At 42.9% G+C, this 18,688-nt stretch overlaps 2 protein-coding genes across 5 annotated transcripts; one reads left to right on the top strand and one right to left on the bottom strand.

The window, feature by feature from the left end:
- The first annotated feature begins 11 nt into the window (after positions 1 to 11).
- LOC133902428 (uncharacterized) lies at positions 12 to 12,177 on the top strand. 4 transcript variants are annotated; one of them, XM_062344012.1, is made up of 9 exons: positions 12 to 379; positions 1,116 to 1,294; positions 1,380 to 1,454; positions 1,667 to 1,729; positions 9,179 to 9,270; positions 9,364 to 9,410; positions 9,486 to 9,541; positions 10,976 to 11,315; positions 11,448 to 12,177. In XM_062344012.1, the coding sequence occupies exons 1-8, from the start codon at positions 361 to 363 to the stop codon at positions 11,294 to 11,296; spliced, it is 852 nt and encodes a 283-aa protein (XP_062199996.1). In that variant the 5' UTR covers positions 12 to 360; the 3' UTR covers positions 11,297 to 11,315; positions 11,448 to 12,177. The 4 variants fall into 4 exon arrangements, with proteins under 4 accessions (XP_062199996.1, XP_062199998.1, XP_062199997.1 ...); XM_062344014.1 differs by lacking the exon at positions 11,448 to 12,177 and adding an exon at positions 519 to 648 and having other exon boundaries at positions 12 to 376; positions 10,976 to 11,435; XM_062344013.1 differs by lacking the exon at positions 11,448 to 12,177 and having other exon boundaries at positions 12 to 376; positions 10,976 to 11,435.
- A 147-nt stretch (positions 12,178 to 12,324) lies between these two features.
- On the bottom strand, positions 12,325 to 13,444 carry LOC133902106 (uncharacterized). The gene is made up of 3 exons (XM_062343690.1): positions 13,388 to 13,444; positions 12,905 to 13,309; positions 12,325 to 12,829 (listed from the first exon to the last, which is right to left on the bottom strand). The coding sequence occupies exons 2-3, from the start codon at positions 13,266 to 13,268 to the stop codon at positions 12,720 to 12,722; spliced, it is 474 nt and encodes a 157-aa protein (XP_062199674.1). The 5' UTR covers positions 13,269 to 13,309; positions 13,388 to 13,444; the 3' UTR covers positions 12,325 to 12,719.
- Between the last annotated feature and the right edge of the window lie 5,244 nt (positions 13,445 to 18,688).

The raw sequence follows: 18,688 nt of genomic DNA, 5'->3' as shown, positions 1-18,688 counted from the left end.
GCTAACACAAACAAGAACAGATGATGCTCGTTTCTCGTTGATCAAGTGGCGTTTTCAGACGTCTAAAAGTCTGTCGGGCCTGGGCTCGTTGCCCTTAAAATAGTGAAATATATGTGGCCCCGGCCAGGTGCAGACGCTTGTGGGCCGCGAGAGGAAGGCCTGGGCTATCCTTTTGCGGCCCCCTTCCGCTCCCTTTAAAACCCTAGGTACTCACGCTCTGCCTCGCCCTCCTCGCTGCTCTCCGGCGAGCCCCCATCCGACAACCCCCTTCCACCACTCCCAGCTCCATTTAGCCCCTCATTTGGAGATCTTTTTCAGAAGATCCGGGAAAAATTCGATATTTTTCATATTCAGAAGAGCATGTCGGAATCGGACTGTGGTAAGGCAGCAATTTGTGATTTTTTTATCACCAGTTCCTTTTTTTTAATTACCATGGGAATCTGTACGCTGTTGCCTTTTTTTATCTTGAAAATCATTTGTGAAAATCATTGGTAAGGCAGCAGTCTTTTACTCTTTAGTCTCAGTTGTTACCTAGCCACGCCACAATTTCCTCGGTGCGTTTTATCGCCACAGCAGGACGTCGAAATATACTCTGCGAGTTGTATATAGAACCACGAGGGTCGTCATGTGTTCTTTTTTCTATGCAAGGTAATATGATATTTCGAAATTCAATTACTTCGTCTTTCTTCCGTTGGTTTGGTGCCGAGCCTTAAAATCTCACATGGTGTTACTACCGGCATCACAAAGAGCAAATTATTGATGAAAATCAGTAACAAGTGAAGTCTTTTATAAATCACACGTTCAATTCTCACTTTTTGTTGTTGAACTGAAACATCAAAATTAGCTGTTGGTTGTTCGATTTCCATAATACATTCGGTTCAACTAGTATGTGAGAAACTTATTTGGTTGCTAATTTCACGTATAGCATTGTTACCAAATCCTGATATGTTTGTTTCAGTGATGCATACACCATTTTAAATACAAGGCCCCATTTTGTTTTCATAGGTCTTCAGGATCATTGCTCAACCATTTGTATGTCTTACAGTATATTAGTAACAACACAAAATTCTAATATTGATTGAAATGTAATTCTAGATTGAACTTCCTTGTTTCAGACAAACGAACAACGGAATTGAATATTCAGGCCAGTTCTGCACCAATGGCGAAAAGAGAGGCAGCGCTTGCTGCTTATTACGGATATAATGAAGGTGAAGAAGGTGCAACCGCAGATAATATGGATCCTTCCCGTCCTTTTCTAGTTCTCGAGAAATTCGATTTGAAAAAGATCGATGAGGTATGGTAACTAACCATATGTATGATCTTTCTCTTGAATTCTATTATATTCCATTAGTACTGACTCTTGACATTCTTTATTCCAGTGGGATCGTTTAAGATCTGAGTTTCTTGCCAAGTCTATACCAAACGATATAATCATCCCAGACCCTACTCCCCAGGTGTTTTGTTATCTTCATTTATGAAATTCAATTGACGAATTGTTCCATTTATTTATTTCTTTTTAATCCTGTAGATTTTTAGATAACTTAAATTGTCTACTGAAACAATATATTTTGTTGTCATAAAATGCCATCAGCAAGACTTTGTTTGTTTTGTTTGGCTTTGTTAACAATATATGGTAACTAACCATATGTCTAGTGAAGCATTTCAGCTTGTTAATATAATTTCCGAAGCTGGTGAAGATCTTAATAAATACATTCAGGCACACTCTGAGGTACCACATTTTTTTGTATATTGCAGTTACACTGCCTCTGATCTCTTCCTTTCAGTAAGTATTTTTACATTAGTATTTTATTATATAAGCGCTGGCTTTTAATTTTCCATGCCCTAATCTGAGCAAGGGTGCTTGTAATTCTCACGCTGATTGAGATAAAAGGAATAACATGTTCTCGTTTGTTAAACACTTATAACAAATCTATATAGAAATGTTTCCTTTGGTGAAAAAACCAACACTTTAGGAACTGAGCCTAGCTCAGTTGGTGGAACATGGGTGAGGAACTAGATGTACACCCCACCACCCAGGTTCGAGTCCTCTTCAACTCGAATTTGGGTGTCTATTTCTTATTAATATAATATCACCTAGTTCCTCTTAGGTCGGTCGAGTTTTAAAAAACCAACACTTTATGTAACCTGTACTAATCTGGTTTGCATGGGATAGCATAGCCAGCATAAAATAATCTAATTTGTCCTGTTTGGTGTAGCTTCAACTTTGTTTAAAACCATCACATGATTAAGCTTCCCTAAAAGTGGTGTGGCTTCTCGAGATTCATAGTACAGCTTAAACTGAAGAGCCTTCATTGTTTTGAGAAGCTGGAGCCCCTCTTCACTAGATGTGGGCTTATCACGTAGCAGGAGTTGCCGTACCTTCCTAGGGCTGGCTCCAATTACAGTGGTTATCTTTAAAATAGATTAGAGAAGGTATACTAGCTGCTCTGAGATAGGGTTTCATTAGTTATACGATTATATACTATTGTTTGGGACTTTGGGTCTAACTTCATTGATATAAGGAGATCAGTGCACCATGTAAGCAATCCCCATGTCACTCTTCTCCCTCACCCATGTTCCAGCTCTCACTACTCTAGTACCCCGTTTCCTATGGTCGCCTCCGTTATGTACTAGCGCTCATAACAGCTAGCTTCCCGGAGAAGACAGATTCCTGAGGAAGCTCTGTAGCTGGCCCTCCCTGAACAAGGCTTTTAGGGTAGTTGGTATCAGTTGCTGATATGCGCTCTGATATCTGAATTCTGGAGTTGGTGTATTTATTTGAAAGTCAAGTCTCAGATAGTAATAAGATTCTCACACATTTTTAGGAAATGGGTCTGTAATTCAGAGTATGGAAGTTTTGCATTTCATGCAACCTTGCATTAGATATTGCATTAGTTCTGTTTTAAGCTTTTGCTGCAACCTCTTTTCCGGTTATTATTTTGAGGTAGTCTCACTGATACTGATGAACATTATTTACATAAATTATCTATAAACTATTTATCAAAACTGTCACTTTTGTTTAATGTAGTAAGCATATATTAGAGATACAACAAACCTCTATTGTTTCTGTTGTAAGTCAGCAGAGCAAAGCCTTTTCCACATTCATTCCCGCACGGTTGGCCAACCCGATGATGCCAAGTACCTAGGCCCTGTAGACGCACGCTAGGTCACTCGCCATATCACTCAACCACACACAACACTCATACCCACACTCACCATGGGGTCATGGGCCAAACGCCGGTATGGCATGATAGTACGGAAAGTGCTTAAGACAATCGGCATCAACGATCGGTGCTTAATCGACCCAAGCGAAGCTATAGTGCCCCGGGACTCCGTTCCCGGTCACTCCTACCCTTCACCTAAGTCTCGCAAACTCATACAACATCTCCGAACTGAATATGACCACATACCAAGTGACATCCTAAATCGCGCGAGCAACAATGACCTTTCGTCGCACGACTTCTACCGATCATCTAAGCATGGCCAAGCATACACCGGAGAATTCGACTCTATGACCCATTATCTCAGGTTACAAGGGGTGGATACATCAATTAAACAAGGATAACTCATGCACACAAATAGGATCTACCCATCACAGCTCGACAACATACAACCGACACAAAATGCATGAAGAATGATGATGATGATGAAATGCTCAGTACTAGGAACATAATACAAAGAAATATTTGATTTGAAGTTGTATTATTCTCTGTATAAATTTTACAAGTTTACATAGCTTCTTCAATATATATAGGTGAAGGCAGGTAAGACAGATATTTCATGTGATCTCATATTTTTCCTAGATAGTGGGGATCAGGACAAGATTATCAAAATTGGTTTCACAATTGTTGGATATCATATGGATTAATGGTGAATTAATCAAGTTTATAGCATTTATCCCATTAAATAAATTCCAGAAATAATTCTCATGAGCAACATCATTTTTATTAGGTAAAGTATGGTACATCTGATTTACAAGACAAGTTTCATGATTTTTGGAGTTGTATACCATTTTCTACGCATTTTACAAAGTGTCAGCCTATTTAAACAATGTATACACAGATGTTTTGCATTTTCTCAGTAAGTGCTGGTGCACCCTAGGCAGCATCGATACGGATACTTGTATCGGTATCAGACCGATACGAATACTGAGATACACCATTTTCTCAAGAAACCCAATACGTGGATATGTTTGTTTGATGATATTTTGTTCATAACCTTGGGATATATTCTATCATCAGTATATGTCAAAGATGATATGCATATTCACATGTGTGCTATTCAAGAAGCAAGGAAAAAGAAAGCAAGAAATCAAGCACCTGCATGGGCATTCACGTACATGCATGATAAAGAGTGCATGCATTCACAAACCATGTTCTTTTTTTTCTTTCTCTCTCTCCAAAATACGTACATGAATACGTACAGCGCGGCCGAAGCACAAGTTAGCCTGCGCACGATTGCACGTACGTATAATACAGGATCGACGAACCTATCAACTCGTCGATATACGGAGCGCTCGACGAAAGTATAATCATATATTTTGATATGAGCTCATACATGCTACTCAGGAAGCAAGGAGAAGGAAAAAAAAGAAAGCAAGGCAACTTCATACATGGGACATGCACGTACACATGCCAAATAAATCTAGAGTGCATGCATGTACATGCACTCACGAAAGGCTCTCCAAAATACGTACTCTTATGTGTATAGCTCGGCGATAGATGTGGGATGGCACCTGTTCTTCACACGCAAGTTAGCCGCCGCGCGGCTGCGCGTACATGCAATATGGGATTGACGGATCCGATATACGGAGCGCTCGACGAAAGTATAATCATATATTTTGATATGAGCTCATATGTGCTATTCACGAGGCAAGAAAGAAAAGCAAGCATAAGCCTTCACGTACATGTATTATAAGCCAAACAGGAGCACGTGCCTGCATATGCACTCACAAGCCATTCATTTTCCTTTCTTTCTCTCTCTCTCAAATACGCACATGTATACATATAGTTTGATTGAGCTGCAGAATACCTTCCATGATGCTTCGAGTACGGATAAGCACGAAGCAGTTCGCAGAGCACGGCTACTTGTCACACGCGGAACGTTCGACGGTATTTTCTCCTTCACGTGTAGAGCAAACTGACTGGTGAGCTGCATCGGAGTAACCCCACACTTCAGTGAGCATGGGCCAGCGCAAACATGCAGCCAGAGGAGCAGCATGCATATCCATTCCGCAAGGGGTGCGCTCATCCAACAGAGCTGCTGAACTGCACCCGGGGATCACGGTGAGTAAAACAGTAGCGGCAGCGGCGCTTCCCATGCGTGCTCCTTCCCATCTACTGCCCTGCCACCTGCCTATAAAAGGCCATCGACTCCACAGCAACCTAGGACATCTATTTTTCTATACACCGATCCATTCACATCTAGACGCAAACACCGTAGCACCGCCGGGAGCTCAGAGACTCACATTTGCACCAAGTGACGTAGCGACGCCTCCCTGCTCAGCCTCCATCTACATCAGCCTTACGAGCACATAGAGGAGCCATCGGCCAGAGCTTGGAGGTTGGGCCAACGAGGACTGGAAGGCGAGAAATCCATCTACAAGAAGCACACGTGAAGTCAAGGAGGAAGATGATGTTCACGTCGACTATGGGTGAGCACAACCCATGATCTGTTCTTCCTTTCTCTCTCTCTCGCATATCGCATCCATGCATGGGAGCGCATGTAGCCTGCCCATATGGTGCCGTGGATGCTGCAGCTGAGGACGCTGAGCCTGCCGCGGAGGACGCCGTCGAGACTCCGAGCCGCAGGCCACCCTCCTAGAGAAGGACGTTGTCATGCTCGCAACCTCCACTGACGCTAATGGAGTTCGCCCTCACGCCGCCCGGAGAGAAGCGCTCCGTCACGATGACCCGTCCGCGATCCGCCGAGGCTCGCCGTCCAAGTTGTCAAGTTTAAGATGGCGCCATCTGGCGGAGCAGCTTCCGAGGTGAAGTTGAAGATCCCGCCAAGACTATACAGGTCATGGAGCCGCCGGCGCTACCAAGGCTGCCAGTGAACCGTCAGGGACGATACTGAGGCTAGCAAGATGTTGCACCGTTTGGCGAGACCCCAACATCACCACGCTGGCCGCCGGAGGCATCGCGCACGACCTAAAGGCCGGCCCAGTATTTAGATACACTAGTGCATGTGTATATACAAATACACATGTATTAGTGCATGCATGCATGCACGTATTGCTACCAGATCACACAGTCAAGCAGTGGAGTCCGTAGGCTTTCCCGGATGGTGTTCCCCGGATGTTCATCTTTACTAATTGCCGCTTTCCCAGATGGTGTTCCCCGGATGTTCATCTTTACTAATTGCCTCTCTTATCTTCTCATCCCGATGACACTACCAAGTCATCGAATCGGACAAGCCAAGCATCCCCATGCATGTTCTCCCATCTACTACAATGACTACGTGCCGTTCGCGACCGACGAGTCCAGACGACCAAGGCGGGTGCAGCTAACGCATTAGCTGCGCTACCATCAGCTCATGGACCTACGAGGCCATGGATGACGCTGACGCCCTCATCTACACCAACCACATCATCACATGCATGGAGAACGCAAAGCGAAGACTGAAGAAGACGACCACGTACACAGCTTAATCAGAGGTGTTCTGTGAGCTCGACTCGCGGATGCAATTAACTAGGAGCCTTTCGAGGCCCTGGGAACTAGAGGATAACGTCGCCCAAGTCAGATTACCGTCAGCAGGCTATGGAGCACGCGCACATATATGGGAACTTATATTTGTATTATCTAATATGAATAAAATATGTTCCCTACCTTTTGTCTTTTGTCTATTTATTTTGTGTACTTAGGTACACTGGCACGCCCACACCCTTACACCTAGGGCCGAGAAATTCTAGATGGATTTCTTGCATCCAAACATTGTTTTACTATTAAAAAAAACAGTAATAAGCTACTCCCATGTTATACTCCAAGTCTCCAACTCCGAGTCTCCAACTCCGAGTCTCCAACTCCGAGTCTCCAACTTGTATTTGGTTAGGCATGGCCAGTAGCCAATACCTAATAGATCGACGCGCTGCGGCGGCGGCCTAGGCTTCACCATCATCCTCATGCCGTTGGGGTTGGGCAAGCCAGCGAGGGAGGCTGCTTTGACGACAACCACAGCCCCAAACACCGTCTCGCAACCACGACCCCCACAGTATTGCTTGCCTGCCACCACCCGCACACGGTCACTCAGTCATCGACGGTAAAAAATCAGAATAATGTAGATAGGAAGAAAGAATGAGGAAAAGGGGAGCTGGGGAGGAGAGGAACTCATTGCCGACAGGTGGTGGAGGTTGTCGCCGCCGACGCTGCGAGTGTAGTGGTGACGGGCGAGAGGGAGGGGTGGGAGGTGCGGTTGGGAGTGAAAGATGCAGCCAGGAGATGCAATGTCATTAGGTTATGCTCTTGGGAGATGCGACTGAGCCAGACTGGACTAGACCGTATCCTAAATGTATCCCGCAAGTATCAAGGAGTATCCGAATTTTCAATATTTTTTTTTATTCGGATACTCGGCGGATGCGTATCCGCCAAGTATCCGACGCGTATCGGTATCGGATATGGTATCCGATACGGATACGTGGGCATTTGGAAGTATCGGTATTTCAGAGGGTGCACCAGCGGTTAGACCTGGGTGTGGTGGTCAGACTGCTGGGAGCATCCTCCCAACATAGAACTAACATGTTCCAGTAGTCAGACTGTGAGCTACGGTGGTCAGACCGCTGGGAACTCGGTTGAACACAAAACGATTGCGTTCCAGCGGTCAAATGGGGGTTTCCCACGGTCAGACCGCTGGGACTTGGTTGGCAGCGGTTGCTGGCACTTAGAGCTTCGTCTCGTCATGCTGAACATCATGGTATGATATGCATTCACCAATTGTGGCCGGAGCAAGGGCGGCAGCGTCAATGGTGACTCGGCGACGCAAGGTGGCGGCAGCCGCACGAGAAGGAGAGGGAGGAAGAAGGGCAGCGGAGTAGGCTCACCGAGAGGCGGTGAAGCGCGGGAGGTGGCCAGCGAGGTTGGAGTAGGGTCGGATGTGGGAGCTCGACGGCGAAGTGGTGGGGGCGGCTCGGCCGTAGAGGAAGAAGAGGTGGCGGCAACGGTGAGCAAGAGGAGGGTGGCCGACGGCATGTGGCCCTAGGTGACGGCGGAGAGGGCGAGGTAGGGGCGCTGCTGCTACTGCTTTGTGGCTCGGGCGGGTGAGAGGAAGAGCGAGGGAGTGGGAGAGCAGAGAGAGGCGACAGCGTCAAGGCATGGTTGGCCACGTGCGGCCTCGTGTCGCCACACGTCTGCGCACGGTCAACAGAGGGAGGAGACGAGGAAAGGAGGGGAATGACATGTGGGCCACGGCAAACAGTGTTCCATCTTCCTTTTTCTCTCCCCTCTCTTTCTATATGAAAACAAAATAGCCTAAATGGGTTCAAAAAATCACACCTATTTTTTGGTAATATATTAAATCAAGAGCAACCCATTTTAACTGGATTCTTATGAAGAGCTCTTGTAGATTTTTAATTAAAATTCCTCAAAGGTGATTGTTTTAAAATCTTCCCGAATTTTTAGGGGTTCAATTTAATCACAAAAAAATTGGTAAAAATCACCAATATTTGTCTTAAACAGTGGAATAATTTATAAAATTTGTTTCAACCCTAAGTTGTATAGGAAAAATTTGAGTTGCTATACAATGCGCCATATTCCATCTAATTTGACAATTTGAATTCAAATTCAAATGCACTTAGACAATGCTAAAAAAATTAAACATGATACACAATGATATGTATGATTGCTCAATGCCATGTAAATGCAAAGTGAGGATGTGACAGTTACAAAGCCTGAAACAACTGAGATTCAACTTTAAGATAACCAAGACAAAATATATACTTTATGAAACCAAATACGCTTGTATTCAATGTGACTGTAAGCATGTAACTATGTTTGCAAACTGTTATATTTCCACCATCGGTATTGTTACAATTTTCTCTTCCGAACCATTCTGCTGATAATCTCTTTGCCACTATTAGTTATATGTTAACTGTATGATATATCATATCAATATGTGTTATCTATATATTGCCTTTTCTTTTCCCTATTTCTCTATCTTATACAACAGCATAAATGTCATGCAGAAGCCCCATGTGGAGGTCCTCGAGCATGTTTCATCAATTCTTAAGGATCATGGATTTTGCCCCACTGGAGAAGGCATTGACGTTAGAAACCTGTACTACTCTTTTCGCATTGCTTCAAATATAATAATTTTCTATGTAACATTGTTAGTTTGTTGATTTAATTATTCTTCCTCTTGTTCTTGAAGCCGCCCCTATAACTGCAAATTGTCTGACAGAGAGTTATATAACAAAGGTTTGTGTTGATTATTTAAGTAATTATTTCCAAATTTCACAAAATGAGCCCTGATTTTTGGTTCATGGAAAACAGGGCATGTAAATGCAGCCAAGGCAGTCACAGAAACGGCTCATGCTGCAGGGGAAAAGGTAAAGATGTTCAAATGTTACTGTAGTGTTTCTATCTTTACTTTTTGTTAGTTTTGCAAAGTGCCTTGTTATGTACACAGACAGTATCCCGTAGTACCGCAGCACGCAGGGGACAGCACATATCAGCAGGATAAGTCGCATTCATGATTGATTTCTTATCTTCCAAGTTAGATTTGGTTGTCAGTTGTCATTTCTTAGTTGCATTAATATCTTAATTATCCATTGTCACAGGCTGGCATATAGAAGCTACACCTATCTTAGCTGGAAAGCTATAAGAATAGAAAGTCATTCTCATCCCTAGTCTCCTTTCTCTCCCTGTCTTCTTGGCAGGTTTTACCCTGTACCGATTTACATGCCTCAAATTCTGTGTCTACGTGCTACAATTTCTTCACTTCTTTTGCATGTGCGAAATATCAATGGAGAACTCGAAACTTAGGTATCATCCTAGAACTTAGTTCCCCGTGAACAAATCTGAAAGTAGTTTTGTTAGCTAGTGATAAAATGTTCTTTAATTATCTTGTGGCGGGATCTGTTTTTTTTTTTCTTCTTCCTTTTTTAATTTGTGTGTGCATGGTCTTGTGATAACTTTAGGTGTGCAATGGTCTTGTTTGGTTGTTTTGACCATAATTTTGGTGAAAGCTATTAGTATTTTGGAGCTCGGTACGATTAATCATATTGCTGTTGATTGAAAAGAAAGATGTTAAAATTTTGTGTTTTTTCTGTTTGAAAACACTTATGTTTTACATAAAAAATTTCACCTTGTTCCCTGTCACACTAGTTTGATGGTGGCTAGAGTGTTTCCTGCCAGGCACTTGACCAAAGAAAAAGGGGGGAATATGATAAAATATTAAACGAAAAGAATGCAGATAATCAGCTCTCAGTCACAATCCTTATGGGGAAATGGCTCAATAACAGGCTGAACTGTGTGGATTGCCAAAACATCTATTGTAACTTTGCAAATAAGCCTGGCACCATTATTTCAACTAGCATGATCTTCGACTCTCCTTAGTGTTAATTGATTAATTTGTTCCATCTTAAAATCACTTGGTGCTTGTGAGAAAGATTCTGATGAAGGAAATTGTGGAGTGATATATAATCTCTAGAGGCAGTAGCAAAAGCATGTTTCGCTTGCTATGTTTCTGCCATGCAACTTACTGTTTCAACAGCTTTATCATGTTGCTTAAGCATGGTACTCAACCACTACACTTCAGTAACATCATATATTGAACTAAAAAACGTTATTGTGAGCTGCTTAAGTAGTATCCAGTGTAATGCAAGTAACATAATTGTGAGCAGCATAAGTGATCATTTTCCATTGGTAATGCTAATAACATTTTCGATTAGTAATGCAAATACTGTGAGTTAAGTACAATGTTGAAATAGGGATGTGTTTTGGTTTTGCGAAGTTTTAATCGTTATTGAACTATGAGACAGGTGAGAAAGAAACTACCAAGAGGATGGGATCCAGAGTATTCGAGGAGAATGTTTTACCCATATTGGAGATCAGTGCTAGGAGCTAAATGTCACGTGAAGGTGTATCCATCCTATGCACCATCAGATGCTGCTTTTTGTGGGTTTGATATTAAAGAGCTCCGTAACTATTGGGCTGACTCAACGGGCAATGGATCTTCTCAAAAACCAAAACGTAATCTTGGTGTGTTGGTAAAAATTCAGCGACCAGCAAGTAATCATCAATCAATAAGGCCCTTTGGTACTGCTGCATTCACACTCTTGAAGAAGGTGCTGAGGAAGTAGAGAATGCATGACTAGAAAGGTATGACGTGAGTTCTGTTTTCTCTATTTGAAGTTTCTGAACATAACATGAAACACATGGGGGGTTGAATAGATTATACCCCAATAGAATTTTTGTCTATTGAATTCATCAAGGTTTGCCTAGTTTGTTCAGGCTAGCAGTTATACGGTTGGGAAGCAATGTGGATGTCACAGTTGTTGCATGCATCATCCAAGTGACTCTCATGGCTTGTGTCAGATGAAATGCAGCATCGACATTGCACGACACAGCCGGCCGGCCGGTATCCAACGGACGAACACGAGAAATGCATTGCAGATAAGTGTCCATTGAAATATTGGTCACTCTGGAAATGTGAGGATTTCTAGCACGATTGATTACGGATCAATGACAGTAGACGCTGTTTTAATCCAAGGGAAATGACGTTTCTAGCACGATTGATTACGGTCATCTAGAGCTTGCATCAACAAGTAATTAAAGACCAAATAACTGATCCAAGCGCATCGCTATAGAACAGCATTCAGAGAGCGAGTGAATGTTTTTACTAAACACAAACGGATGCGGTGTCTCGCGCTCAAAAGCCCGTAACCGAAGCATCAACTTTTTTCTTTTTTCTTTTTGGACGAAGCATCAACTTGCTACTACTGCACGCATTTTGTTAGGTGGAATGAATCTAGCCATGGAATGGGAAGTTGGAACCTGAGCGCACTGGTTGCCTTGCAGGTATATCGGGCCCAGGAGAACCTTAGGGTGAGCCAAAGAAAAGAAGGCCCTTCACTTAATAATATTTATTTAGATCCAATATTTATTATTTCAGTTACAAACTAGTAATTTAAATGCATTTTAAATATAAGCCCTATGATATGGGGAATGGTCCTAAAAATAGGGAAGCACATTATCTTACCGAACTAGGACAAGGCATTACTTGGCATTTCGATCTCAAAAAGAAAAGGAAAAAAAAAACACATAGGCCTGATGCTACTAATATTTAGCCATAGCAAAAACGGGCACTAAACTAATTGGAAGTGTTATCAAATCAAGCACCAAGGCATAGCAAAAGAAAATGTCACTTTAGTTAAATAAGTGAGCACCCAAATTTGGCGTTCTTACAAAAAAAACAAAATAAGTACGTTCTAACAAACAGCAAAGTATCCAACATTCCAGGAAATAAAAAGAATAAAAAAGAAGATTAGGCTGCCGCTTACAGCTGCACACCAGTTTTGCAGACTGATCACAACCAGAACTACTACGCAAAACTAACCAAAAAACTGTCTTCGTACTACAGCCTGACTCCGTTTAAACAGACCCTACACCATAGTCTACAGAAAACTCCAGCTCTCACATCTCTTCACCCAACAATTCTCCTCACTACACCTAATCCAATTATCCATCCAACTGAGAACCAAGAAAAAAAGCAAAAGAAAAAAGTCACTGTCCCTTGGACACATGCTTCTTCCATTCTTTCCACTTCAGCTGCTTGTTCTCCGTACTGATATTTCCTTCACCCTTCTTGTTCTGATCGATCTTTACTTCTCTCACTGCACAACAGGTAATTGAATCATTGAATGCTGATAATATATCAATTTTGTTCAGCAGAGCAACATGCTACTTACCACCATGAAAATAAACATAAGTCAGCGCATTTAATTCCTTGATTCCCTTATCCAGTAATGCCCGCTCCCGGGGAGCCACAAGGACAACGATAAACGAGTCAACAAAGTCGTTGCAGATATCTTTGGGCAATGTAGCATCAAATACAACTAGCAAACTTCTACCACCCTCATGTTTAGTGGTAAAATGTACTATTGTACACTCCTCCATGACAAGAATATGATGGCGAGGTATCTCTTGTATCCACTTTTGAAATTCATGTGACTTCTCCTCAAATCGGTCAATAGCCACACATATTTCGCTAGGTTGTAATGCTTCTGTTATTCGGATGAGGGCATCGATCTTATTATGGTCATTAACTGCCATAAAATATTTGCTCTCTGCCTTTTTCTTGTAGTCTCTAAACACTGTACATAAATTCTATATCAATTTGAAGAAAATAATATCAAACACAAAAGATAGCATATTAAAGAAAGAGAATGTACCAAAGTTATTGATTATACTGTTTGCCTCTGGTGCTTGGGAAATTTTGAACAAAGCCTCCCCACATTTGTCTTATACATGATGGGCATGCATGGATCCTTCATGCAATCCTTGATATGTAGCATGGATCAGTACATCGTGGAGTCACAACCATGTGGCTGGGCCTGAAGAGCAGGTGGTGCATGAGGCATTTGGGTGCAAACTTGTTTAGCCAATTCAAGAACAAGCATCTTATGAATCTTTTCAAGAGACTTTGCAGTCAAAATCAGCAGCGAAAGTTCAATGCTCTTTGGCAAAGGCTTGGAGCTGACGAAGCATACTCAAGAGGTAGCAAGGAATTCAGTGCGGGAAGAGGAGAACCTCCCTGTGGCTCTTGGTTGGATCCCACTAGATCATCTGAACCTACAGAGGAGGATAGGACCATCAGTTAAGAACTTCTTAGAGTGGATTGAGCATGAGCTGAAGGAGAAGTGGGCTTTGTTGGATGATAGTGAGGGGACTAGATATGGTATCATGACGACAAACTTGGCTGAGGTGTATAACTGGGTCATGCGTGGTGCAAGGGGTTCCCACTTGTTGCAATTATGGAATTTATTCTGCATGGGATGTGCAACTGCTTCAGGGACCAGTATGCTGCACCTTCTGCGGCAATGGCTGACAATTAGTTGATATATGGTTCCAAGGTCACTGAATACATAGCAAAAGCGACAAAGAAGGCACATATGCATCGGGCAAAGGACATGGGCACCGTGGAGCACCTTTTTGAAATTCTTTGTAGGGACAAAGGTTGGTGGGATGGCAATCGTGAGAGGAATGTGCAGGAGTGCGTTCTGAAGAATGATGCATGCATATCTTCATGCTAGAAACCAAAGCTACTTCACAAGCCATGCTCATATGTGATTGCTGCTTATGCTGAGACTCGGTTGGTGCCTCGTTTATATATGTTCGAGTATTTCATGAAGGAAGCTATCATGGCCACTGGAACCATAAGCTTTATGGGTTCGGTAATGTTCACGGAAAATCTAGGTACGGAGAAACGATTCATCCCAGATGGCGACACGATGAAGCAAAAGGCAAGCCGCCGCAAGACAAGACGCATTCGGAATGACATGGATGAGTCTGTAGCATGTCGTCATGTCAAGTGGTGCAGCAAGTGCGATGAAATGGGACACACATATAGGTATTATCCTAAGAACACAAAGGATAATGACACGAACGATGCACAGCTGGCGAATGATGCTACCATCTAAGTCGTAGTTGTCATTTCGTGATGTATGTAGTACTTATATTTGCGGTGTAATGTATTGTAAGTTGAATGTTCTACTTATATTTGACGTGTAACGTACTATGAGTTTATTGTTTACTTATATTTGTGGTGTATTGTACTGCAAGGTGTATATTCTACTTATATGTGTCGTGTAATGTACTATTTATTGACATTAATGTTTCATTTGTTGTTGTAGATCCGAGATAATTGTCATGTATGAAATGCATTGTTTATTTAATTTTTTTACACACTTGTTATATTGGAAACTTTTTTGTGTCATGCAGGTATTCGATGTTGTAGTTCAAGGATAGTTGTAATGTATGAAGTTGATACTTTGCATTTTGTTTGTACTAATAGGCGGATTACATCCACCGAGGCCAACGACGCAACCATGTCCAATCACTTGGAGGCGTACCTGCTCTGGCGGTTCGGTTGGGTCATGTTCACGGCACCCACGACTGTGTGTACGCCAGAGCAGGTACGGCTCCAAGTGATTGGACACGGTTTCACGTACCGAACTTAGAAAATGGGGGGATGACATCGCAGATACTAGATAATGGAAACTCACCCTATGTTTTGCTGACTGATTCGGCAGATACAATGGCTAACGATCTTCCAAGAATGTTCACTGCACCCACTACTACGTGTACGGGATGATGTGCTTCCTCACGGAGCCAGTCAGCCATTGTGAGCATCTGCCGAGTCAATTAGCAAAACATAGGGTGAGTTTCCATTATCCATTATCTGCGATGTCATCCCCCTCTAACTTTGGTACGTGCAAGCTCCATTGCAAGCGATTTATTCTTAGTTCATTGTTCGTAGTGGAAAGCAGAAGTTGCTAATCTATAGTTCACGGGCACAGCACCACATAGCAATGTGTCGGACTAACCTTGCTCTCTGTTACCATGCATGTGCAGGGTATTTGGTGTTAAGTCGGATTTTTATCGTATCGTGCTAATCAAGTGGTGCAGCTACCGCGTCGTGGAAGAACATTGTAACCATATAAGTTCTCCATCTTCAATCTTTAGTAAATGTTATGAGAATGCGTGTGGTGATGTGAGAAGATATGCAACAATACAATGTGGACGATCTTGATAGGATCAAAGGGAATCGTCATTGGCTACTGATTAGCAAGAGGCAATATAAAGATTGAGGCGAGGCTATAAAATAGAGCTAAGAAGAAAAAAATCAAGAAGAGATATGTATCTTTAAGTGAACCTGATGTTCAAATATTATGGCTTTAGCGGTTCAGCCCCCCATAATTTTTGGGCTTAAATCAGAATTAACCAGAGATATTAACAAAATTCAATCTACGATCTCACAAGTCACGTCCTAATGCATAACATTTTTTAGCAAATAATTTGTAATATAGGTCACATGTGTTTGAGATGTGAATTAGGATGGCAGTGGATCAGGTTGGGTCGGGACCCTACGAGTTTCAAATCTGGTAGGGATAAGTTCAGGTGTAAAAATTATCTCCTGAAATTATCACGTCGGATCTGATATTGAAATTTAATTTGCACCCGTAAATACCTATGAACCCTGATTCGAGTCAGATCCTGAACGGTCACTCTCCACTCCCCTTTGTAGCTCCTGTGCAGCGCCTCCTCCTCCCAACTCCCCCTCGCCCATGGCCGGTGGCTCGCACCACTATCGGGGGATTTTGACAACCTTAGATGTGAAATGTGACGGATGTATGCAGGGGTGTGTCTCTTGCAGGTTGTAACTGGGAATAAAAATTACGGGATAAAATGTACAGGAACCAATAAGAAAGAATCCTTGTCTTTGGAATCCATTTAACCATGGAGGAGAAAAGGGGGAGAGGAGAGGAGAAATTTCGGTATTTGTCACCCAATTCGCGTGCCTCTCTGGAATTGCCATCCAATTCACGTGCCTTTCAGAATATAACACCGAGCACACGAATTTCTTCAGAATACGACATCTACGTCAACACCTTTGGCGCGGAGGTGCCTATTTCTCAATTTCGTATTTTCTCTCCACCGGGCCGGACCATTATGCCCTTGTGTACTGTTCACTACCCATTGGCGCGGACCTGCCATGTCAGCGCCAAATAATTTGGCGCGGAGGTTTAGCAGTCCAGCGCCAGCAATACAGAGAGTATGGGGAGGCTGGCTGGTCGTCACTTCCACGCCAAATACTTTGGTGTGTAAAGTACATTTCTCCACACCATAGTATTTGGCGCTGAACATCTGCATATCCGCGCCAATTTCTTTGGCGTGAACCCCCTGAATTCCTGGTAGTGCCAGTTTGCTTTCACAGCAACTTCACAAGCAACTTCACAGGCTCATACAGATTCATCGAGTTTCATAGTTTTGTGGCATAGCTTTCACAGGCAACTTCACAGGCTCTAGCTGAAGCTAGATTCTCATTCCACCTTCCATTAAGTTTTGTGGCATCTATGCTCAAGTATGGTCTACAACCATTTAGGAAACCATCAATGCTTGGTTTGAAGCAACAGAAGAATCAGTGGAAATAAACCTCATCACAATCAACCTTTACATCTATCTCTACAACACTTCCAGGCATTTTGTCCTCAACCTCTGCCTTGAATCTGTACAAGTATCCAAAGCTTTCTTCCCATGACCCAAAAATCTGATCAATAGCCTTTTGCCTACCAGCCCACACTGTAGAATATCCCAGTGTGACATTGTACTTGTCCTCTAACTCTTCTTGCAGTTTTTTTCACCCATATTTGGATCCTTCTTTAGAAAGGGGATTGCCTTCTCTGCCACCCAATGAAATGTTGTTATCTTCGTCTTCACTCTGCCAGTTGATGCACATGTGTGCTCAAAATTGTTCACTGTAACCTACCACAATAGGAGAAATTAGTTAGTACAATTGGTTACTAACATAAATTTGATAGGTTACACCAATATGCAAAGTTAAAAGTTAGTACCCTCACTGACTTTCCTTCTCCAACACCACGCAGCTACCGCGCTACAATAGCCTATAGACAACCCTTAGTTGTGCAATAACCCCTGAACCTATCTGAATCAGATTTCTCTGTTCCTAACTCAAATTGTCCCTTTATAGCATGCTGTCTCACTGCTGACCTGAATTCATTCATTGAAGAATATGTGCTTCCAACTGTCATTGAGGGGTCCTCCCTATCATAAAAAATAGCTCCCTCGCCAGGAACAAAGTCATTCACCGATAGCTCTGCACCTTCAAAGTCCCCATCCACAACAACAGATTCTTTCTCCTTCTCAGCTGCAAGCCTAGCTTGCTCTGCTCTATCATCCTCATCTCTCAAACCCAGATATGAATACATTTCATCTTCCCCCATCACTGCTAATGCACACCCTATCTGCTCTTCTGGAATTGGAACAATCTTCAAACTATCCCAATCAACAACAGTCGGAACTTGCACATTAGATAGGTTGCCTACTTCATTGCTTGACCCTTCTCGTGCAATTACTTTCTCCGTCACAACATTACTGATGGCAACATCATTTAGCGTTGTAACAGTTGAGGTACTAACCAACTGACCAGGTTTGTCGACAACATCGACAATAAAAAATAACCTCTTCTCACCACACCTCTCAGAGAATGCGCGCAATAAAGCCATATTGTCCTCAATTTTTGTTTCCATTCCTGTGCTCTTGTCAAATCCACTCACCACTGCCTCTTGGCTGCTACCCCACTTCACCCGTGATGCAAAATCCTTTTGCAAACTCTACAATGAGCAGCATCGATAGTCCACAACCCACTCGTCATATTTGCGCGACACCGGCTCACAAGTTCCATCATCCAACTTAGCACAATAATCACCAAACGAAACACAGAGGCTAAAAGCGGCATCGGGATCTATCCTACCGAATACGAAAAAGAAAACAACACACAAAATTATTTACCTTCCTGCCCAAATCATTCGTGTTCCCACCGGTTTCTTCCCTAACCCGAGCTACAAGGATGGAGATTAGGGCTTACCCGGGAGGAACCTCGCTGGGAATCACGGAAGCCACCGAGATCCGCCCTTGCTAAGCAACCGAGACTTCCCTTGGAGCAGCCCTCA

The sequence above is a fragment of the Phragmites australis genome, chromosome 20 (genome assembly GCF_958298935.1).
Source record: "Phragmites australis chromosome 20, lpPhrAust1.1, whole genome shotgun sequence".
Taxonomy (NCBI): domain Eukaryota; kingdom Viridiplantae; phylum Streptophyta; class Magnoliopsida; order Poales; family Poaceae; genus Phragmites; species Phragmites australis.
This window is presented reverse-complemented; position numbering and strand designations above follow the sequence as displayed.